The sequence below is a fragment of the Lampris incognitus genome, chromosome 18 (assembly GCF_029633865.1).
Source record: "Lampris incognitus isolate fLamInc1 chromosome 18, fLamInc1.hap2, whole genome shotgun sequence".
In the NCBI taxonomy this organism is placed as follows: Eukaryota; Metazoa; Chordata; class Actinopteri; order Lampriformes; family Lampridae; genus Lampris; species Lampris incognitus.
Genome location: NC_079228.1, coordinates 31,052,947 through 31,077,560, shown reverse-complemented (window position 1 = coordinate 31,077,560; position 24,614 = coordinate 31,052,947). Strand labels below are relative to the sequence as shown.

The window sequence follows — 24,614 nt, the reverse complement described above, 5'->3', positions numbered from 1 at the left end:
AAAAGGTAGAATGTTTACCAGACAGCCACGGTAAAGGTCGTTAGGACCCTCTCAGCTGCTGCCTTTGTTCACATGAGCGGGCAGCCCCCTTTTCTGCACGAGCTGACTCTCTCTCATACACACACACACACACACACACACACACGTACACATTAACTGCCGTGTACTCACACACACCCATGCTCACAAGCACTTGCAGACAAAAAATGTATGTTGCGGCCGAGAAAGCCCAAGGAGCATCTCACACACACACACACACACACACACACACACACACACACACACACACACACACACACACACATGCAGGGACGCACACAAGACCAAATGAGTAGCTTCCAGCGCTAAGATGCCGTCTATTCCCCATGCTCATCAGGGCATACAGCAACATAAATTCAGGGAAAGCCCATCACTGATGTGTGTGGGTGTGGGTGTGGGGGGGGGGGGGGTGTCAGGGCAACGCGGGGTTAACCCTGTTCTTATACCCCCACCGGCCCTCGATTCATATTCTACATATCTCTCTCCCTGAGTCGCATGGCTTGCCATTTTTACTGTCGCTGCCTCACCATGTTCCCCATCACTTGCTTTCTGATACCTCATGACTACATAGTATTTCTGATACCTCATGACTACATAGTATTTCTGATACCTCATGACCACATAGTATTTCTGATACCTCATGACTACATAGTATTTCTGATACCTCATGACTACATAGTATTTCTGATACCTCATGACCACATAGTATTTCTGATACCTCATGACTACATAGTATTTCTGATACCTCATGACTACATAGTATTTCTGATACCTCATGACCACATAGTATTTCTGATACCTCATGACTACATAGTATTTCTGATACCTCATGACTACATAGTATTTCTGATACCTCATGACCACATAGAATGTCTGATACCTCATGACTACATAGTATTTCTGATACCTCATGACTACATAGTGTTTCTGATACCTCATGACCACATAGTATTTCTGATACCTCATGACCACATAGTATTTCTGATACCTCATGACCACATAATATTTCTGATACTTCATGACTATATAGTATCTCTGATACCTCATGACCACATGGTATTTATGATACCTCATGACTACATAGTATTTCTGATACCTCATGACCACATAGTATTTCTGATACCTCATGACCACATAGTATTTCTGATACCTCATGACCACATAGCATTTCTGATGCCTCATGACTACATAGTACTTCTGATACCTCATGACTACATAGTATTTCTGATACCTCATGACTACTTAGTATTTCTGATACCCCATGACCACATAGTATTTCTGATACCTCATGACTACATAGTATTTCTGATACCTCATGACTACATAGTATTTCTGATACCTCATGACCACATAGTATTTCTGATGCCTCATGACTACATAGTATTTCTGATACCTCATGACTACATAATATTTCTGATACCTCATGACTACATAGTATTTCTGATACCTCATGACCACATAGTATTTCTGATACCTCATGACTACATAGTATTTCTGATACCTCATGACCACATAGTATTTCTGATGCCTCATGACTACATAGTATTTCTGATACCTCATGACTACATAATATTTCTGATACCTCATGACTACATAGTATTTCTGATACCTCATGACCACATAGTATTTCTGATACCTCATGACTACATAGTATTTCTGATACCTCATGACCACATAGTATTTCTGATGCCTCATGACTACATAGTATTTCTGATACCTCATGACTACATAATATTTCTGATACCTCATGACTACATAGTATTTCTGATACCTCATGACTACATAGTATTCCATTGTGCTTGCTTGTTTCTCAAGACAACATATTGTAGGATTTCTGAAGTAGTACACCATTTTTTGTTTTTACCTTTGATTCTTTTTTTCGCGGGTTTTTTTCTTCTTCTTCGTTGGTATTCACTGGTAGTGCAGTAGTACAAGGCGAACCAGGGGAGACCTGTTAGGCTGTGACTCGGGTCAAGAGCTGGAGGCAGGCTCACAATTTCCTAGTGATTACCAATCTTTTCTAATGGAACCCCCCCTCCCCTCCCCTACCCTCTCTCTCTCTCTCTTTCTGTCTCACACACACAATGATAAACCTTCAGTAAATAGAGTTTCTCAAGAGGGCGGAAGCAGAGATGCTGCTTAGCATCGCAGCTCCTATAGGAAGCACAGGTGTGCACACTAACACGTGTGTTGCTCCAGACCCTCACACCGCAGCAGTCACAGTAGGAGTAGTGCTGAAATGATCAGCCGATTCATTTGATTAGTCGATCAATAGAAAATTAATGGATTATAATTTTGGTAACGGGTCCAATGTTTTCTTCTTTTTTTTCCCCCAAGTAAAAATTCCATTCAGCTTATTGTCAGTAAAAACAATGTGCAGGCACTTGTGTAAAAACGAAATGAGAGCTGCGGCTTCGCCAAACAGCGCCAGCCAGACATAGACAAACGTAGATTTATACGGATATATATATACACACATACACACACACACGCGGATATATATATATATACGGATATATATGAAGATATATACAGATGAAGACTAAAAGCTAAAGATAAAATAAAAAAAGAGCAGGAGTATAAACATATTTACAGACATTCAGTGGGTGGCCAGGTTCAGGTGGGCAACAGCTTGGGGAAAGAAGCTGTTTTTGAGCCTGGTAGTGTGGGCTCTGAGGCTCCTGTAGCGCCTCTCAGAGCGCAGGAGGAGAACAGTCCATGGTTGGGGTGGGTGGGACCTCTGCTGATGCTGAGACCCCTTCGAAGTCAGCGTTTGTGATAAATGTCTTTTATGGCTGGGAGCTGGGTACCGGTGATGTGCTGGGTCGCCTTGACGACCCGCTGCAGAGCTTTCTGGTCTACTGAGGTGCAGTTGCCGTACCATACTGAGATGCAGCTGGTCAGGATGCTCTCTGTGGTGCAGTGGTAGAAGCTGGTGAGGATTTTTGGGGATAGATGGGTGATGCTCAGCCTCCTCAGGAAATGGCAGGCGTTGTTGGGCCTTTCTCGCAAGGGCCCGGGTGTTTGATATCCACGAGAGGTCCTCGCTGATGTGGACTCCAAGGAATTTAAAGCTGGAGACACGCTCCGCTTCCACCCATTGATGTGTATGGGGGGAGTGGCTGCAAATACACTTGCGGGTAAGATTTGCTGTCGTTTCTCCAAGTCATAGCATCATTAACTGAATACTTAAGGGTGGTTTTGGCTGCTGGTCAGACTGAGCAGAGAGTTGTCAGACATCAGGTTGGCTTCTGGAAAATTTTGGTGGCATTTGTCATTATTTTTGAAATTTTATGGACTAAATGGTTAATCGGTTAATCAAAAAAAATAATTGGCAGAAAGAATTGTTAGTTGCATCCCAACTACAGATATCCTGTTGTCTCGTCTGTTGTCTCTTGGGTGGTCACACACACACACACACACACACACACACACACACACACACACACACACACACACACACATACACACACACACACACACACACACACACTTTTATGCCCCAGATTCAAGCTATAGGTTGGCGGATCCTTCTCAAGTGCAAGCCCTTGGACCCCACACACACACACACACACACACACACACACACACACACACACACACACACACACACACACACACACAGGAATGCCTGTCCATAACAGCTACCCCTCACTCCCTCCTATACCCCCTCTCCAGCTCTACCCTCCAGTTCTCCTCTCCTTTGCCCTTTCTTTCGTCCATCCATCTTTTTGTTTACCAGCTCCAGGTCTCACCCGCTGTCCTTTGCACCCGCTAATGGGGAAGGAAGGAGAGCGCCGCCACCTGTAGAACTACTTTCCTTATATATAAATATCTGTGGTGTGTGTGTGTGTGGCCCAAGGGCTTGCACATGAGAAGGATCCCTCCCAACCTATAGCTTGAATCTGGGGCATAAGAGTAAAGCATGTGTGTGTGTGTGTGTGTGTGTGTGTGTGTGTGTGTGTGTGTGTGTGTGTGTGTGTGTGTGTGTGTGTGCGTGTGTGTGTGTGTGTTTGTGTGTGTGTGTGTGTGTGTGCGCGCGCGTGCTAGTTAAACAGCGTTTTAGCTGTGAAGATGTTGTGAGGTCAGGCACAGGCTAAAAAGCGGCCGATCAGTTTCCCTCGTCTCTCTCGCCCAAGGGGTTAACTCTCTCCCCCATGAAAGGAGGAGAATTCAGAACTCATAAATATCAACCTGGCACTCTCTCTCTCTCACTCTCACTCTCTCTCTCTCTCTCTCTCTCTCTCTTTGACCTGGTTAAACACACCTCGGTGCCTTCCCCCTATATAAACGACACGCATGCTACACACACTGTGTGTAAAGACAACATTGCTCAGTACTCTCAGCTGTCTCGGCCTCGGCGCTGAAGCATCACTTTGCATGTCACGTCACCGACTCCAGATCCTCTTCAGAGTGATGTGTTTACCTCCAAGGTCAAAGGTCATCCATTCTCACACAAAAAAAGGTGCACAGGTGTGAACACACGAGTCACGTGAGAGGTTAACAGTAAGTACGTCATGATTGTTGAATAGATGAGCCTGCATAATGTTGTTGGGGTTTTTTTGTGTGTGAATTTCAAGAAGTGATGTTCAACCAGAAAATTACTGTGGGTGAAGAGAAAATGTATTTTTCTTCTTCTTCACCGTGTCTCTGAATTCAAGACAAGCACACAGAAATACAGTCTGAGACCAAAGTTAAAACATTTTTTTGAGAAATCACATGACGCAGCATCGGGGGGGTTTCCTGTTGTCATACAATCAATTTCAGACACGCACAGTTGATGCCGTTTGTTTTGAATACCTGTGCAGTAAAACTGATGATGTCACGACCACGTCATCAAGTCATTTATAACATTAAGTTTCCCTGTCCTGTTAACATCATACACGGGAAAAAAATTGTATTAGTCATATCCGCACGCGCGCGCGTGTGTGTGTGTGTGTGTTTGCGTGCACTACATTCCTGCCGCTGTGCATATTGTGCGGGTGTGTGGTCTTAGTCCCAGTTGTTGGGAGTAGAAGGATAGCTAGGCTAAAGAGCAACGCACTGAAGAGAGGCTGTGTGTCCCCTGACCCCGCTGTTGTAGTGGAAATATGTCCCTCCAACAGAGAGAGAGAGAGAGAGAGAGAGAGAGAGAGAGAGAGAGAGAGAGAGAGAGAGAGAGTGAAACGGACAGAGAGAGAGACTGACTGACACAGACAGAGAGAGAGACTGAAACGGACAGAGAGAGAGACTGACACAGACAGAGAGAGAGACTGAAACGGACAGAGAGAGAGAGACTGACACAGACAGAGAGAGAGAGACTGAAACAGACAGAGAGAGAGACTGACACAGACAGAGAGAGAGACTGACACAGACAGAGAGAGAGACTGAAACGGACAGAGAGAGAGACTGACACAGACAGAGAGAGAGACTGAAACAGACAGAGAGAGAGAGAGACTGAAACAGACAGAGAGAGACTGACTGACACAGACAGAGGGCGAGAGAGACAGAAACTGACAGACTGACAGACAGAGGGAGAGAGACTGAAACAGACAGAGAGAGAGACTGAAACAGACAGAGAGAGACTGACTGACACAGACAGAGAGAGGGCGAGAGAGAGAGAGAAACTGACAGACACAGAGACTGACAGACAGAGGGAGAGAGACTGACACAGGGAGAGAGAGAGACTGACTGGCACAGAGAGAGAGAGAGAGAGAGAGAGAGAGAGAGAGAGAGAGAGAGAGAGAGAGAGAGAGAGAGAGAGAGAGAGAGAACGAAACAGCCACAGTAGTTTAAAACTTTAATCAAGTTGCACTAAGAGGAACATGTGTTTGAGAGCAAGGTCCAAAGAACAACTCAGAGCTTTGTTTTAGTATGAAGGCCAGATATCCATCCACACAGCAAACTGGATCCCATCACCTGTCGCTGTGTTTCAGACAAAGGGAAGTGGAGGGATGGATGGAGGGACCACTAGGAAAGCAGTGGAGAGGCCACCGTTCTCTCTTTCTCCACGAACGGGTGTGGAGCCACTGGTTATCTGTCTTTGTCTGACTCTCTGTCTGGCGGATTGGGACGTAAACAAGGGCATTACTCTGTACTAGAACACACACACACACACACACACACACACACACACACACACACACACACACATACAGAGTGGGGTCTATGTGGCCCGAGGCCAAGTTAGTGTATGCTTTGCTCTGTTTTGCCTGTACCAGAGGGAGTTCACTGGGACGGGTGTGTACGTGTCAGGGAATGTGTGTGTGTCTGTTGTGTAGTGAAAGGGGAACCAGAAATCCACGAGCGTCTCGTCCTGCGTGCACGTGCAGTAGCTCACTCAAGCGTAGAAATGTGACTTGTGTGTGTGTGTGTTGTTGTTAGTGTACTGTGTGTAAAGTGTGTGACCTGATTTGCGTGCAAAATGTGTGTATGTGTGTGTGTGTGTGTGTGTATTGGAGAGAGGGAGAGAGAGAGTGAGCGAGAGAGTGGAAGAACAAATGAGGCCTAATGCTCATAACATCTAATTAGCTGCTAACAAACGTTGATGATTTGCCACACTGGAATCTCCCGCTATAATAATGTTTAGCCTTAATGGCGTGATTACCCAGCCCAAACTGGATTTAAGTAGCGCCGTGCTCGTTAAGTCACGCTCTATGCAGCGCGTCACAGCACGTTGGGTACAGGGTTCGGCTCGGCTCTCCAAGCACCCAGGTGGCCACCGCTGGTAATGGCGGGTAGGGGTGGGATGGGGTGGGGGGGGGTTGAAAACGCTGAGGACAGGTTGAATATCAAGCAGACGCGACAGTTTAAAACTCGGGTGTTTGATTTCAAAGTGAAAACCTCCCCAGCGATGTGCGTTGCGTTTGGTGTCTGCAGAATCATATCTACTTTCACTTAATTGAATTCGTTATTATCTTGGAGAGCGGTTGGCAGAACAGAGCCGCCGGAGGCTTTCATCCGCTGATCCCAACTGGCTGGAAGCGAGCAACGGCTCATCGCGGCGTCTTCATTACCCTCGCTAATCAGAGGGCTTTTGACCACCCACACATGACGGCGGTCCTTTAAGGCCGCTGCACAGATGCAGGTCAGGGTCCTCGCGCAGGGCGCCGCTGTTCTTCTCCGGGGCCCTCTGATGTCCACTTAAGTGTCCATAACAAATGTGAGAGACGTCACGAGCGACGTCTGTGTTTTTGTCCACTCCGAATGTGTTAGGGAGGCTTTGTGTTTCTGGAAGTCGGCCTTCAGCTCGGCGCATGGATAACCGAAAACCCTCTCGGGGGTTTTAACTGTCACGTCCCGTACGGCACGCTGCAGAATCCTGCTATCGTGGAGGTCCTGAACCTCCATGTTTCCTCGTATTCCTCCGTGGTTCCAAGATTTGATGTTTGAAAGTCGAAAGTTTCCTCCATAGGCCACAGAAGACAAGATTTGTAGGATTTGGCCGTCACGGTTTAGCTGAATTGAGGAACTTACAGGTGCTGTCAGATTGATGGGGGACATGGATAACTTTGGGCAGGGTCAGGCCTCTTGTTTCAATTCCAAGATCAGTATTAACAGCTGTTGTAATTCATAACTGTCTCTCATTTTTATTTTTTGGATTCCCCCCCCCTCTTTTTCTCCCCAATTGTATCCGGCTAATTTCCCCACTCTTCCGAGGCGTCCCGGTTGCTGCTCCACCCCCTCTGCCGATCCAGGGAGGGCTGAAGACTACCACATGCTCCCTCCGATACATGTGGAGTCACCAGCCGCTTCTTTTCACCTGACAGTGAGGAGTTTCACCAGGGGGATGTAGCACGTGGGAGGTTCATGCTATTCCCCCCAGTTCCCCCTCCCCCCCGAACAGGCGCCCCGACTGACCAGAGGAGGCGCTAGTGCAGCGACCAGGACACACACCCACATCCGGCTTCTCACCCGCAGACATGGCCAATTGTGTCTGTAGGGACACCCGACCAAGCTGGAGGTAACACGGGGATTTGAACTGAGAGTAATACATATTAGGTGTTGCAGAACCATCATGAACAACAAAAATGACAACAAAACAAAAACAATAGTAATAAAATCCCATACCAATGGTATAACAGTATTGTGTAATAATATTATAAATTGTTTCATGCCAAGAAAGCGTATTGACTTGAATTCAGTTGTAGAGTGGCACACAGCAAATATGATCCCACGCACACACACACACACTCTCTTTCACTCACACACACGCACACACACACACACACGCACACACCTTGCCAGAGATGATACTTGTTCATAAGTGTGGTTGACCAAAATAAAGTGTTGTGTTTGGAAATTAAATTGAGCTTTCTACTTTTTGTGGGAAAGTAAATCAGGAACAGTTGTCGTTTCCCCCAGCCCACAGCAGTGCAACACAAACACACATATCCAAAAACTACAAGAAGACATATTTATCAAACTGCAAAAAGAATCACTGTCCAAGAGAACAAACGCAGGTTGGCGGTCAGAACTGCCGGTCTTCATGGGCTAGCAGCTAGCTTAACCCACCCCGCCTCCGCGTCCTGGCAGCCCATCCTCGGTGCCTCCTCCTCGGGCACAGCTCCGGAAAGGGCCGTGGTCCCTGGGCCCACCGGACACAGCAGAGCCGGCTCCCTTAGCCGATCCAACGCCGGCTCTCCCAGCCAGACACCCTCAACACACCTCCCCACACTCCACACGACGACACCAAAAACACATCAATGCCAGGCGAGGCCGCCGCCAGACCGCCCTTGGTGTTATCAGAACTGCCAGTCTGCATGGGCTAGCAGTTAGCTTAGCCTGCCCCGCTTCCACGTCCTGTCAGGACAGCCCTCGGTGTTTCCTCTTCGGGCACAGCTCCAGGCAGGGCCGCGGTCCCCAGGCCCACAGGATGCAGCAGAGCCAGCTCCCCCAGCTGATCCAGCGTCAGCTCTCCCAGCCATCAGACGAAGACACAAACCCAGACGCGGACGCGGACAAAGACACTGCATGGACGGCACTGAGTGAGGCCGCCACAAACGTAAATTCGTGCCGCCATCTTCCCACACCGTATATGTGGTCAATTTTGATCCATAAAACAACACATGTAACAATAGTTGCTCATTTTAGTTATTTTGGGAATTATTTGTGTATTATTAGCCTCTCATCATCTTATATTTGCCTATTAGCAATAAAATAGATAAATTGTGCCTATTTTAAACTAAAAACGATTTGTACATTCTGGGTTAAATGTGGTCTAAGGTGCATAAAATATCAGTGTGTGTGTGTGTGTGTGTGTGTGTGTGTGTGTGTGTGTGTGTGTATGTATATACTATATCTGTACATATGGTTATGGAGGAATAATGAGCTACATAGCAGATAACACATTTTACTGGATGATATTTGGTCTTGTTAATGAATTCAAACATGGGTCAAATCGGACCCGTGAGTACGACGGGTGTGAACCTTTCCAACACAATAGGAGGGTTAAGTTGTGTTTCCCAAGCAAAATGCCTGGAGACCCACACGGAAATAAATCTGACCTCCCTTCTTTCTTCTCTTATTCTATATGGTGTCCTCGCCTACACAGACGCGGGCGACTTTATTCATCCCATAAGGCCCATTCCGTTGTACAGCCTAGCTAGTCCACGCACACACACACACACACACACACACACACACACACACACACACACACACACACACACACACAACAGAAACTCACAACAGGCAGGCAGCAACATGTTCGAGCCAACAGATCTGCACATGGTACAACTAACTACACATCGGGTACTTTTTTTTCTTCTTCAAGAAACAGAGTGCGTTTGTTCCTACCAGCAGGGAAATGCTCGTCCTTGCCACAGTTAATAATAAAACCTGAGTTACAGCGAATCAGATGAATGCTTGGCCCTGTTACTGCAAGAGCAGAATCATGGCTTGTGCAGGGGATATGGCTACTATTTCAAGATGCTAGCTGCCAGGCCAGGGCATATGCTGTTATGGCTAGGGACACGACTTGGCCCATGTTGTGGAGCTTTGATTATAGCTGTGTGTGTGTGTGTGTGTGTGTGTGTGTGTGTGTGTGTGTGTGTGTGTGTGTGTGTGTGTGTGTGTGTGTGTGTGTGTGTGTGTGTGTGTGTGTGTGCGCGCGCGCGTGTGCATGCGTGCGTGCATTCTTGTGTGCATTTGTGCACACGCAAGCATGCACACACACACACAGCTATAATCAAAGCTCCACGACATGTGTGCACGTGCTGCATGCTTGCGTGCATGCATGTGCATGCTTGTGTGTGTGTTTGTTTTTATGCCATGGTTCCGTATGATTCAAGGACCTTCATATTGAGCGATGACACCAGAGCATTTTGTAATAATGGTGTGTGGGTACCATGGATACCGCAGTATTGACTCCGGTATCAACAGTATTGATGACGGTCCTGCTTCGGCTGCGCGGCGGTAGATGGACAGTAATTGAGGGGAAACACGAATTCAACAAAGTGTTGGGATGTTAAGAGCAGCCCACGTTAAATTTGTTTTCACTGAACAAATCAGAAATATATGCTTATATATGCTTTTTGGTGGAAAACTTCAGCTCAATTGACCCATTTCTGAACAAGTTCTCCCCTCGGCTTTCCATTTGAAAATGTAAATCCCAATGTTTTCAATCTGACCAAAGGAAGGGGGAAAAAAAGTGATATCGCATGAAAAAGTAATATAACAAGAAGATTTCTGAAGGTTTCCCCACCGGGCGAAGATTATTTGCTTTTCTTGGCCGTGCCAGTAGAAATTACAGCCGCAGTGTGAGCCGGCTGGCCGTCTCGGCTTCTGAGCATCGAGCTTCAAGAGTGGCTCCTGGAGATAACAGTAAAGACAGTCGCTAAACTATTTATATAGGGGGACCCCCCCTCCTCCTCCCCTTGCAATCCCTTGCAATAAAAGTTTTAACTTCTTTTATTGTGGCTGTAGAACTCGCTTATCTTGCAGGCAGCACACTCAGTGTTAACATTTCTGCAAACGCTGGAGCGCAGTTGTCCTCCTCACCCAGACCCTCACATCATGCTTCATGCACCCATGCTTCACTGTTGCGGAGGCTTGCTGGACAAGAAACGGCAACCAGAAACACAACCCATAAGCTACACAGGAAATTGAATAGGCAAAGCGTCGGTATGATACACCCCTATATCTGGCCCTGTAGCATATCTGCCGCTGTGTAAACTCTATTTTTAGGCTCTGTGCAGCCCAACAAAGGGCTCTTATCTGGAACATCTCTAGAGCCCGCACAGTGTGCAGACAGCCATGCAAATGAAAACTTCTTTGAGTGTGTGTGTGTGTGTGTGTGTGCATCTTCACATACATCTGTCAATCAAAACCTGTGCCCTTCATGCATGTTACCCCCATGTCACATGCAGATTCATTTGTTGTGTGCGTGCGTGTGTGTGCATGTGCATGTGTGTGTGTGTGTGTGTGTGTGTGTGTGTGTGTGTGTGTGTTTGGGTTGGCCAGTCTCTTTGATACTGAATGAATGCTGTGGGGGCGGTCTACTCGTTTATTACAGCCACTGGGCTATAGCTCATTTCCTCCTCAATAAACTCCTATAAATCAGATCGCTCCTCCTTTACCCCGCTGTTATCTGATTTCTCTCACACACACACACATACACACACGCACACACTATATATATATATATATATATATATATGTACTTATACGCACACATGCAAACACTAAAGCACTTACAGCTATACTAACATTCTTATGTACACATTAACACACACACACACACACACACTTATGCACTGACACCTATACCCCCACACACACATATGGAAACACATACGCTGAAACAAATGAGCACACAAGCAAAAAAGATACTCAAATTCACGCACACGCACACACACACACACACACACATTCACACTGACAGACACACATCAGACAAGAAGAGAGCACTCAGTGGCGTGCAGGTCTCCTCCGCCAGGCGTATCTCCCCTTCTCCGGTGCTCAGACTTGGCTGAAAAACAGCTGAGGAGTTTGCACTCAGTTGCAGTATAAAACAAGTTTTTCAATGGTTTTGGATCACCGCAACTGCGAGGGGTTCTTGATCCTACCCAGGCCCAGTAATATGCAAGATTAGCAGTGGGGACACATACACACACACACACACGGACAAAAAAGTGTTTTTCCTGCCATTATAAGACTTTTGCACAAGTCAATTGAATGGGAACTATGGGGAAAAAGCGCTCAAGTTAAAAAACTCTGCTTAATAAAAAGGTTTTGCCTGTCAGTCTGTGGATGTGCAGCCTCCTAGACGGACCCTCTCACCAATGCAACCAAGTCTAATACAAACTTGCAGTTTCCAAGAAGAGAATGTTTGCGATGACCCTAACCCTGTCTTTATTTTCATAATATAATGATGTTTGCTAAACCGTTTATGGTCATGCATGCGCAACTCACAGCTACGGTTGACTCAGATCAGGTAGCGACAAGAATATGCAACACTTCCTGTTTTGACTGCAACCAGGAGGAAGTTGTTCCTTTATAACGTTAACATTTGTTGGATTATCAAACATCTTTTAATAGCTTTTGATCATGTCGCTGCCTGATCTGAGTCAACCGTAGCTGTGAGTCGTGCATGCGTGACCACAAACAGTTTAGCCAGCTTTATTATATTTTGAAAATAAAGACAGAGGTTATTACTTTTGGTTCATCCAGTGTTCCTACACTTCTCAGTGCTGTGATCAGCTGTGAATGATTTGCTGACTTGCGAAAGACGATCGACTTCCCTTCAATACTCATATACACTGTCGCTGCCCAATCTGAGTCAACCAGGCACATGCACGACTCACTTCTACGGTTGACTCAGATCCATCAGTGATAGAGAGCAGTGTTGGTCGAGCGAGCTAGAGAGTGAATGAAGAGAGGGAGCGGCGGTAGCTAGAACAAAACGTTTTTCAAAGGTTTTGAATCACCACAACCATGAGAGATTCCTGATCATGCAGTCATAACTGCACAATTCTTTAACCCATTTTTCTCCCCATTTGAATTTTGGCCAATTACCCCACTCTTCCGAGCCCATCCCGGTTGCTGCTCCACCTCTGCTGATCCGGAGAGGGCTGCAGACTACCACATGCCTCCTTCGATACATGTGGAGTTGCGGTTACACTTTATTTTAGGGGGTCAGAAATTACCTTGTAATTACCTTGTAATAAGGTGGTAATTATCACGTAATTTCTTCGAAATAAGGTTGAAATTACCTTGTAATTTGGGTTAGGGTTAGATTTAGGGTTAGGGTTAGCTGTAAAATTACCCGTAAAAACTACCACCTTATTACTAGGAAATTCCTAAGTAATTTCCGACCCTCTAAAATAAAGTGTTACCGGAGTTGCCAGCCACTTCTTTTCACCTGACAGTGAGGAGTTTCACCAGGGGTACGTTCTCCCTCCCCCCTGAACAGGCGCCCTGACTGACCAAAGGAGGCGCTAGTGCAGCGACCAGGACACATACCCACATTCGGCTTCCCACTCGCAGACACGGCCAGTTGTGTCTGTAGGGACGCCCGACCAAGCTGGAGGTGACACAGGGATTCGAGTTGGCGATCCCCGTGTTGGTAGGCAACGGAATAGACCGCCACGCCACCCGGACGCCCTTGCACAAAAAATATTAGGCTGACAGGTCCAGTAGCATGCAAGATTAGCTGTGGAGAGATACATACACACACACACACACACACACACACACACACACACACAGAGGTGGTGGGAATGTTGCACCATTAATCCGCCTTGCCGTTCTGTTCGAACACAGAATGGGGGGTCATTGTTCCGGCATTACGCCGGCAATAGAGGTGTCACGCAGCTGAGTCGACTGTGTAAAAGGGACAGCCGACGGTGTTGTGTTACACGTCACGCCGCCTCTGCTTCCGGAAGGCCGGCGTGCTATGTAAAGTCACACACTGGGGCGCCATCATGCTGCTTTTGTTTTGGTTCGCTGTAGAAACAGAATTAAGCCGGCATAAGAAGGGGTCTTCAGGATGGCGGTACTGTGGGGTCTCTGTATAAAAACGCCTTCTAACACTCATACTGAAACATTTGCACCGTACACAGACACCCACACACACCGACAGGCACTGACACACAAGCAGGAACACACACTCGCGTTAACATCCAAACAAACACCAATGCACACCCATACACTCTCACACAGACATGCTCACAGATACACACAATGGGACAGACCCACTCACACACACTCATACACATACATCATACAGTTACGTACAATTTTGATTTTCCCAGAATAGATGGTGAACGAGGGAGCGAGGAGGAACGGAATGACATTAACTCTTCAGCAGCACGCAACGCACACACACACACACACACACACACACACACACACACACACACACACACACACACACACACTTCTTCCAGTCCAAATCACAGCAACAACAGTGAGCGGGGGGGTGGGTGGCGTTATTAAGTCCAGTAGGAGTGAAGGGAGGAGAAGGAGAGAGAATTAGGGATTGCAGACAGAGGAGTGTAGGAGTAAGGGGGCCGCTAAGCAGGGCAGGGCCGGGCTGCGTTGGAGGGGAATTCCTGGAGCCCACCATAGCGTTCAGCTGCTTGGCTGTTCAGTTTCTGGCCTCATTATATTTGACTGATGGTCTTTGGGTGTCATAGAAACTTGAGCCGCAGAGCGTTTGCTTGTTGCGTGTGCAGCCCCTCTGCCCAGAAAAACTATTTAAAAAAAAAACTGGACCCCCCCCCCCAAAAAAAAAAGAAAAAAGGATCCTCTAACTCATCCCTGCATCTCATCCTCCTCTAGTTGTCACTCAGCTCTCATCCCTTTTGGCTCAGTAGAGACATTTTAATTGATGGACATACTTCTTATAGCTGCCAGATTTATACTGCGTCCACTTTTAACAGTACGTCCCCGGGACGTCCAGATAGCGTGGCGGTCTATTCCGTTGCCTACCAACACGGGGCTCGCCGGTTCGAATCCCCATATTACGTTCGGCTTGGTCGGGCATCCACTGGCCGTGTCTGTGGGTGGGAAGCCGAATGTGGGTATGTGTCCTGGTCGATGCACTAGCGCCTCCTCTGGTGGGTCGGGGCGTCTGTTCGGGGGGGGGGGGATACCGTGATCCTCCCACGCACTACGTCCCCCCTGGTGAAACTCATCACTGTCAGGTGAAAAGAAGCGGCTGGCGACTCCACGTGTATCGGAGGAGGAGGTATGTGGTAGTCTGCAGCCCTCCCCCCGGACCAGCAGACGGGGTGGAGCAGCGAGTGGGGTAATTGGTGGATTCAACTGGGGCAAAAAGGGGGGGGGGGACCAATACGTCACCAAAGATGGATTTTGACCTCAGAAGGTGCTAGTTAAAATCCCGGGTGACGAAGGTAACAAGTTGACACCCTCCTCTTCCTCAGTTACAGTTGAAGTTGCCCAGGGCGGGACACTGAACTCCTGTTAGCAGGTGTAAGTGTGTGAGAGCGTAGTGAAGGCGCCCCGGAAGCGAGGCAGATGTGTTCAGACACACCGTGCAGGGGTGAATATCAGTTATAGAGGTACCTCTTTTCTAGCACGGTCAGATGGCGAGTGGGAGGGACCGCCAGGAGAAAGAGCGGCGGACACATGATGGTTATCACACCTACAACGCCGCAAGTAACGCGAGCCGCTCGGTGCTCCAGCAGGACGGAAAATGGGTTAGGCGATTCAGTCAGGTGTCCGTAAAGGGGCTGAAAACTTTTTTGGGGTGAAAAGATATTTGCACCTCTCATCCCTGTTTTTCCTGTCATGCCAGTCACATGGGCTCAACTGGAAAACTCAAGCTGACTAAAAAAAAAAAACACTTAAACAAAAACAAAAACAACAGAAGCCTACTAATCCCATTACCTTTTAAACCAAGATGGCTGCTGTAACCCGAGCCGTTGTTATTGTCGCTCGCTCTCTCCCTGCCGTGTTGAGGTTGAAACTGGACACAACCCACCCCTAGCCCGGTGCTGAGGGCCCATTAGAGACAAAAGCCCAGATGTCTGTGGGTAGGGACTTAGGTGGCACAGGGCCTCAATCACGCACACACACACACACACGCACACACACACACCCATGCATGCACGCACACGCGCACACATTCAAGAACCCTCCACACTGACATGTACTCACACACACACACACACACACACACACACACACACAAGCTACTCTACCTTGCCTCTTCCTAGTCCCCTTTGTCCTGTTGTGTTTATTTCTTCACAAAAAAAAGTTGGCACATCTGTCCGGGAAGTGCAACAGATGTCAGTTCCCTCCACACACACACACACACACACACACACACACACGCGCGCGCACACACGCACACACACACACACACAGAGTCCTTGGCAGCTGGCCAAATCTGCCATTGAACCTACCAGAACCCCCGGTGAGGGAGGGAGTTGTTGTTGTTCGTCTAGGGCCGCGCCCACATGAGACGGTTTCCTGCCTATCGGCGGTCCTAACTTTAAGTCTGGTCTGAGTCTCTCATCCGAGGTCTGTAGTTTGCCAAAGCCAGCAGCCTCTGCAGCCGTTCTCGGTACCGACGGTGTACGTCTGTGTTGACCGGTGTTTTGATAAGCGCTGCCAGCCAAGTGATGGAGTGAGTTAGGATGAACTTTATTCATAAACCGGCAGGAAAGCTGTGTTGCACGGCGACAAGCGGACTCAAAGCAGTGCAGCAGCGCAGACATCAGGGAAACACAAGCAGTAAGATAACGACAGCAGTGTGATAACCATGGTAACTGTTTCAAACTGTGCATGGTGTACTGCTGGCCGCGATGTCCTTTATTAATTATGTTCTCTCATTAAGTAATGAACCACCCTGACCCGAACCCTCATCCAAGAATATCAGTTAAAATGACCTGTCAGTGGGGGCGTCCGGGTAGCGTAGCGGTCGCCAGTTCAAATCCCCGTGTTACCTCCGGCTTGGTCAGGCGTCCTTACAGACAGCAACTGGCCGTGTCTGCGGGTGGGAAGCCGGATGTGGGTGTGTCCTGGTCGCTGAACTAGCGCCTCCTCTGGTCAGATGGGGCACGTGTTCAAGGGGGAGGGGGAACTGGGGGGAATAGCATGATCCTCCCACGTGCTATGTCCCCCTGGCGAAACTCCTCACTGTCAGGTGAAAAGAAGTGGCTGGCGACTCCACCTGTATCAGAGGAGGCATGTGGTAGTCTGCAGCCCCCCCCCCGCCCCGGATCGGCAGAGGGGGGGGGAGCAGAGACCGGGATGGCTTGGAAAATAGGGTAACTGGCCAAGTACAATTGGGGAGAAAAGGGGGGAAAATCCATCCATCCATTATCCAAACTGCTTATCCTGCTCTCAGGGTCGAGGGGATGCTGGAGCCTATCCCAGCAGTCATTGGGCGGCAGGTGGAGAGACACCCTGGACAGGCTGCCAGGCCATCACGGGGCCTACACACACACACATTCACACCTAGGGACAATTTAGTACAGCCGAGTCACCTGACCTACATGTCTTTGGACTGTGGGAGGAAACCGGAGCACCCGGAGGAAACCCACGCAGACATGGGGAGAACATGCAAACTCCACGTAGAAGACGACCCGCAACGACCCCCAAGGTTGGACTACCCCGGGGCTCCCACCCAGGAGGGGAGGGGGGTGCCGTATGTGCGATGTCATTTCCTGATGGGCCAGGCCAGATCTCAATGCAAAGACGGATTCAGCTTTAATCTCCTCAGCCTGTTTACATTTGGTATTAAACTGTGCCATGGGGCGAGAGACTACCTGTTCCACCGGGTTCAGAGGTTAAGCAGCACTCTGGTGTCAGCATTGTCAGTTCAGGCGGCATTAATTCTCGGCCTTCCTGCCTACCAGCCTGCATGCACATTACAGCGCATCAGATAGAAGTAGAACAGCATGCATGTGCAACCTGAACATATTGCTGTGCATCTGTATTGCCAGGAGCAAATAAAAACCCGCTGGCTTCATCTCTACTAAACGAACAAGCGCTTCAATTTATCTTTACTTTGCTGTTGATTACATGGCTCTGTGTCGAACAGAAAGCCCCTGTTACCCCACCTCGGAGGGCAAGTGGGGAAATGATGTTTATTGCGCATGCACACACACACTTGCTAACATATGAAACGCATTTGTCAGAATTAACTTACCAATCCATTAACCTTCATACTTAGTCTCCTGTGTCACATGTATCATGTACAGTTTAAGGTGTCTCACACACACACACACACACACACACACACACACACACACACACACACACACACACACACACACACATGTTTTCCTCTGCCTGTGTTAATTACCTAGCCATAATAAGCACTTGGACCAAAACTAAGCTTGATAAGGCCACTAATGACAAATGTGATTTGGGATTTCATCCTCTTCCCCCCCTTCCCTCTCTCTCTCTCTCGCCCTCTCTCCTCCGCTATACATCACATCTTAATTATTACCCACCTAATGTGTTTTTCTCAAATGTACTCTTTCATATTTCGAGACAGACCAAGTATCCCTGTGATTATCGCCTGTCATTGTTGCCATGGTGATGATATCTTCAGTCACATGACACCCTCCCAAGGTGACCAGGAAGTAATTTTTTTCCTATGGCAAAGCAGGGTGGGGGGGTAGGGTGGGGGTGCTTATGGACAAAAGTGACAGTTGAGTGCACAGCGCCATCCCGTGATTTATGCGCACGCTGTAATGACATAACATTCAAGGGTGAAAAAGGGTAATAAATTAGACACTAGCTTAATGGAGGTTTTGGAACTTTATTAGTTTCCTCTCCCTCTCTCTCGCCCCCCCCCCCCCTCTCTCTCTCCTATGCCCTTTCTGACTGCTAATCCTTTTGGAATTATCCTGGTCCTTATTCCCAAATGTTAGGCTGTCTGCTAGCAAGACGGCAGTAGGGTAGCGCCACCTCCCTGTGCCTGTTTCTCCACACGTCTCATTCTCTGATGTAGGATGCGTGTGGCCAAGTGTTGGAGTGGAACTTGTCTCCTAACAGGGCTATGCTAAGCTGACCTAGGCTAAGCTGACCTAGGCTAAGCTGACCTTGGCTAAGCTGACCTAGGCTAAACTGACCTAGGCTAAACTGACCTAGGCTAAACTGACCTAGGCTAAACTGACCTAGGCTAGGCTGACCTAGGCTAGGCTGACCTAGGCTAGGCTGACCTAGGCTAGGCTAAGCTCGATGAAATCCAGGATGAAATGCACGTTAGACAACTCGGCACTTAATGCAAGTGAAGTCGGAGTGGGAGTCCAACAGGGAAATATTTCTAAAGTGAGAGCGGTCTACACTCTCGGAAATTTCTTTCTTCTTCTTTTTTTTTTTTTTGGAATTTTCCCCCTTTTTCTCCCAAGTTGTATCCGGCCAATTACCCCACTCTTCCGAGCCATCCCGGTCACTGCTCCACCCCGTCTGCTGATCTGGGGAGGGCTGCAGACTACCACATGCCTCCTCCAATCCATGTGGAGTCGCCACCGCTTGGGGGATGTAGCACATGGGAGGATCACATTATTCCCCCCAGTCCCTCCCCCGAACCGGCACCCAGACCAACCACAGGAAGCGCTAGTGCAGCGACCAGGACACACCCACATCCGGCTTCCCACCCGCAGACACAGCTAATTGTGTCTGTAGGGATGCCCGACCAAGCCAGAGGTAACACGGGGATTCGAACCACCGATCCCCATGTTGGTAGGCAGAGGAATAGACCACTGCCTTACCCGGACGCCCCTCACTCTCAGGCATCTCAGGCAAATAACCCTGGAGGTGCTACTGAGTACAGAAGACACATAAGGGATGGTTTTAGGGGGAAATTAGCAGATAGGGCCAAAGATTGTATTGTTTCGTAATGGATGTGGCAATAGACACATGTGCAGTACTCACATGCAAAGGATGCAAAGGACGCAACATAAGCCAAAATGGGCCCATCAATCATGTTACGCTAAAACTGTTATTGCTTTGTAGAAAACCAAATCTTGTGTGGTCCACTTTTTATGACTTCTCTTGAAGAAAAATACTCTTCTGCATCTGAGAAGCAATATAATTTAGGCTGATTTAATGACTTCTCAGGCCACTGCCTTATTCCTCCTCTGAAATCCCCCTAATCGTTCCCAAGAGTGATAAATTCTTTTCAAACCGAGCTTTGAAAGTTAAAAGCTGCATATATCTGGTGAAATTATGTGACTGCTTTTTGTTCTTTTATGTTGTACTTATTGCAAAAAATGAATAAATGAATAAATAAATATATATATATATATATATATATATATATATAGGATGTATATATGTATATATTGCAACGGTTTTTGTTTTTTTCTGATGTTGTTCAGCTCTAGTAGCAGAGGTTGGTGGGTGCTCGACTCCTTTCACTGTGTCTCTGGACAAAGCATCCACAGGTTTTCAGCCACAATCACGCTGAATCTTTGACATTTGTCAACATTTGTGCAGCGTAACAAGCATGCATATTTCCGTGCAAAGGATACGTCACTCAAATGTGCTCAAATAAGTGAGTTTAATTAGTTTTCATTACAAAACTTTAGTTTTGTTTAGGGAGGCATGGTGGCACAGTGGTTAGCGCGGTCGCCTCACAGCCAGAAGGTCCTCGGTTCTAACCCGGAGTTTTCTAACCTTGGGGGTCGTCCCGGGTCGTCCTCTGTGTGGAGTTTGCATGTTCTCCCCGTGTCTGCATGGGTTTCCTCCGAGTGCTCCGGTTCCCTCCCACAGTCCAAAGATGTTCAGGTCAGGTGAATCGGCCATACTAGATTGTCCCAAGGTTCGATTGTGTCAGTCCTGTGATGTACTGGCAGCCTGTCCAGGGTGTCTCCCCGCCTGCCGCCCAAAGACTTCTGGGATAGGCTCCAGCATCTCGCAACCCTGATCAGGATAAGCGGTTTGGATAATGGGTGGACGGATAATTACAAAATAAAATTTCATTGCAAAGTTTTTATCCACTCTCTCATTCACTGAGAATTAAAAAAAAAAAAAAACAACCACAAAACGGCAGTGAGGTTACACATACAAAAGGGGTCGGGGGGGCGGCCCACAAAAAACAGTTGCAACGCCTTAATCTTAATACATCCACGGCCGTGCAGTGGGTTGTCTCATTTAAAATTCTTTATAGAGAGATTGTGCACTGAATCCTTCAGATGTGGTCCCTACTTTAGATAGGGGGGGGGCATCCGGGTGTCATGGCGGTCTATTCCATTGCCTACCAACACGGGGATCGCTGGTTCGAATCCCGTGTACAGACACAATTGGCCGTGTCTGCGGGTGGGAAAGCTGAATGTGGGTGTGTCCTGGTCGCTGCACTAGTGCCTCCTCTGGTCGGCCAGGGCACTTGTTCGGGGGGGAGGGAGAACTGGGGGGAATAGCGTGATCCTCCCATGTGCTACGTGCCTCTGGCGAAACCCCTCACTGTCAGGTGAAAAGAAGTGGCTGGCGACTCCACATGTATCGGAGGAAGCATGTGGTAGTCTCCCTGGATCGACAGAGGGGGTGGAGCAGCGACCGGGACAGCTCAGAAAAGCGGGGTAATTGGCCGGATACAATTGGGGAGAAAAAGAGGGAGGGGGGAAGATAGCTAGGGGGGAGATGCTATGTTGTTTTTCCCAACGCAGTTAAGCCAAAACTGCGGGAGCGCTGCGTGTGGTTGGGTACGGTCAGGGTTAGGGCTTAACTGCGTTGGGGGGGGGGGGGGAAGGAAGACGCGGGGGAGATACGTGTCGCATACTTCCGCCATCCTCTGCCCTTTAACCACTTCGTGGGCATTTACTGGATCTTTGTCTGGGTTCGAGGCGGACACAATGTGGCAGTAATTAAGACAAGCCCCGTTATTTGGATTAAGATGCTGCATGGCGTGGGTTTTGATCTCCGGGAGCATTTAACCGACTAAATGGGCGGCTGTGTGCGTTTCAAGGCAGCAGGAGATTCCACATCCTCATAGGCCAGACTTTGATCCTCCGGTCTCTGCACGCCATGGAAGTCTTTCTCTTTTTTCTTTTTTTCTCGCTCGGAGACAAAATGCACACTCGGGCCAACACAGGCATGCGAGTCTAGTGAGCATCTACCACAGGTAGACTGTCAGTAATGAAGCCGTCACCGGGACTTTGATCAGCGCCCTGCCCAGCGATGCAGCCGACACGTGTAGTCAGGCATCGGCCGTCCCGGGGGACTACATGGGAGCGGATTAAGGCACCTGTCTTCCAGGGTGCGGCTGCTTGGTGCCAATTAGGAGAGACAAATGCGGATGGCTGGCGTTGCTGCTGTCTGCCGCGCGGACCGGCTGCCGTGGATGCGGTAGCACGCTGATGCAGATGAGACCAGCGTCGGGGATGCTCGGATCCCATTTTGTTGTTGCGGTCTGATCTGGCTCCATCTGGTGTGAATCGGTAAACGGGAGGCCTTGCCAAGAGGAATGTCTTTGTGGCTGTCACTTGATTTATTTAGAGGGCTTCAGAATGGCTCAGCTAGATAAGCATTTCTACCAGATGTGACCCTCTGGCCCATGGTTGAGGTCTCAGGTTCAAATCGGGCCCTAGGAACTTTGTTGCATCCCATCCCTCTATCGGTTTTTTTTGTTTTTTTTGTTTTGTTTTGGTATTTGTCCCCCTTTTTCTCCCCAATTGTATCCGGCCAATTACCCCATTCTTCCGAGCCGTCCCGGTCACTGCTCCAGCCCCTCTGTCGATCCGGGGGGAGGGGTATGCAGACTATCACATGCCCCCTCCGATACATGTGGAGTCGCCAGCCACTTCTTTTCACCTGACAATGAGGAGTTTCACCAGGCGGACGTAGCGTGTTGGAGGACCACTCTATTCCCCCCAGGTCCCCCCCCCGAACAGACACCCCAACCAACCAGAGGAGGCGCTAGTGCAGCGACCAGGACACATACCCACATCCGGCTTCCATCCCGCAGACACGGCCAACTATGTCTGTAGGGACACTCGACCGAGCTGGAGATAACACGAGGATTCGAACCAGCGATCCCCATGTTGGTAGGCAACGGAATAGACCACTACGCCACCTAGATGCCTTCACATCCCATCCCTTCTGTTGACCCTTTTCCCTGTTGCACCTTTTCATTAAAACAAAAAATGGCAAAAAAGTCTTTCTCTGTAAAGAAAACAAAAATAGAAACGCAGACATATTTCCACTCAGAGCTCAATGTTGTGGATGACATTATGAAGACGTGGTGAGAAATTGGTTAATCTCTTTGTTTTCAGTGACCCGGTCTCTTCGGGGTCATTTTGGCTAATTGTTTTGTCGGGTCGACCAGCACAGCGTCTCTTACTGTGATTATAATGGAGGTTTTGCCCGGTGACATTCTCTCTCCCTCTGCTGGGTCTTTGCAGGCGGTCGGAGGAGGAGGTGGACATGGACAAGGTGACGGCTGCCATGGTGCTGACCAGCCTCTCCACCAGCCCGTTGGTCAGGAGCCCGCCTGTCAAAGTCAGCGGTGAGCGCCAATCACAACGCCGGTTTCGATGACCGAGCCAGTTCGGATATGGAACAACTGCCACTTCATTTGTGCAAATCAAGCCCACCGGCCCCGTTGTGGCGTCCCCGCTCTCGTCCTTACCTGTCTCAATCACCTCCGGTTTAGTGGCGATGAAACACCGCAAACAAACATTTAATCCTTAGACAACGACTCGTTCAGCCTTGCAGGTCCATTATACATGGAATTATAGATTTCCCCCCCCCCCCTTTGTTCCTTTTTCCTGGGAACGCGTGTAACAGGCTTACACTGATAAATCACCGCTGCCTGCCGCGCTTTAGGATCCCCCCATCAGCCGGCTGATTTCAGTAAATCTAGAGAAGGCCGCGGCGGAATTGGATTTCTGCCACTTGACTCAATGGCGGAAATCCAAAGTGGCCCTGTCAACGCAATCACACGTAACCGCTCAGAAACGCCGTGCAACTGAGCAAACGGCCGTTCGACTGAACACACACACACACACACACACACACACACACACACACACACACACACACACACACACACACACACACACACACACACACACGCAGCCAACCTCCCAGCCACCATGCGTGTGTTATCGCAGCTATGCACACACACACACACACGCCGGGAGATGTTCAGATGTTCAGGCAGTTCATCCTCGTACACATCCTACACACCACGCGGTCATGCAAACACGAACAAATTGGATTTTGTACACCAGCCGCACCATTTCACCGCCACGCACTTGTGCAAATGTCACGCACACGCACACATACGTTGTAGATCAGATGATGTGCATTTGCGTCAGTAAACACATAACGTATGCATAGCGTCGTGCCTGGTGAGTTCTGTGTGTGTCCTTCGCCGGGCCGGGCGCCGTGGATCCCATTCGTCTTCGTCCCTCACAATCGGAGTCGCTCCAATTCGAACCTAAATCAACCAGAAAAAATCCAGCTCTTTCTTACCGTGGTAAAAGAAACACGGAGCTCCTTGAAGTGACGATGTCACATCGTCCGTACCGATGGATGTATTTCCATTTGCGCCCAAACAAAAGAGCGGAGCAGGAAGGATAGTTTACTGCTGGCACGCCACTTCCTGCTTCTCGTGTAGCTTCACGGTTAAAAGCACGTCTCGAGGCAAAGCCTTTCCTGTTGAGATC

The 24,614-nt window shown here is 48.6% G+C and overlaps 1 protein-coding gene across 1 annotated transcript in view; it reads left to right on the top strand.

The window, feature by feature from the left end:
- The window catches only part of znf704 (zinc finger protein 704), a 75,020-nt gene that overhangs the window by 38,501 nt on the left and 11,905 nt on the right, over window positions 1-24,614 (top strand). The window contains exon 3 of the mRNA XM_056298833.1: window positions 23,346-23,449. Coding sequence (XP_056154808.1) covers window positions 23,346-23,449 — 104 coding nt within the window. The remainder of the gene's footprint in view (window positions 1-23,345; window positions 23,450-24,614) is intronic.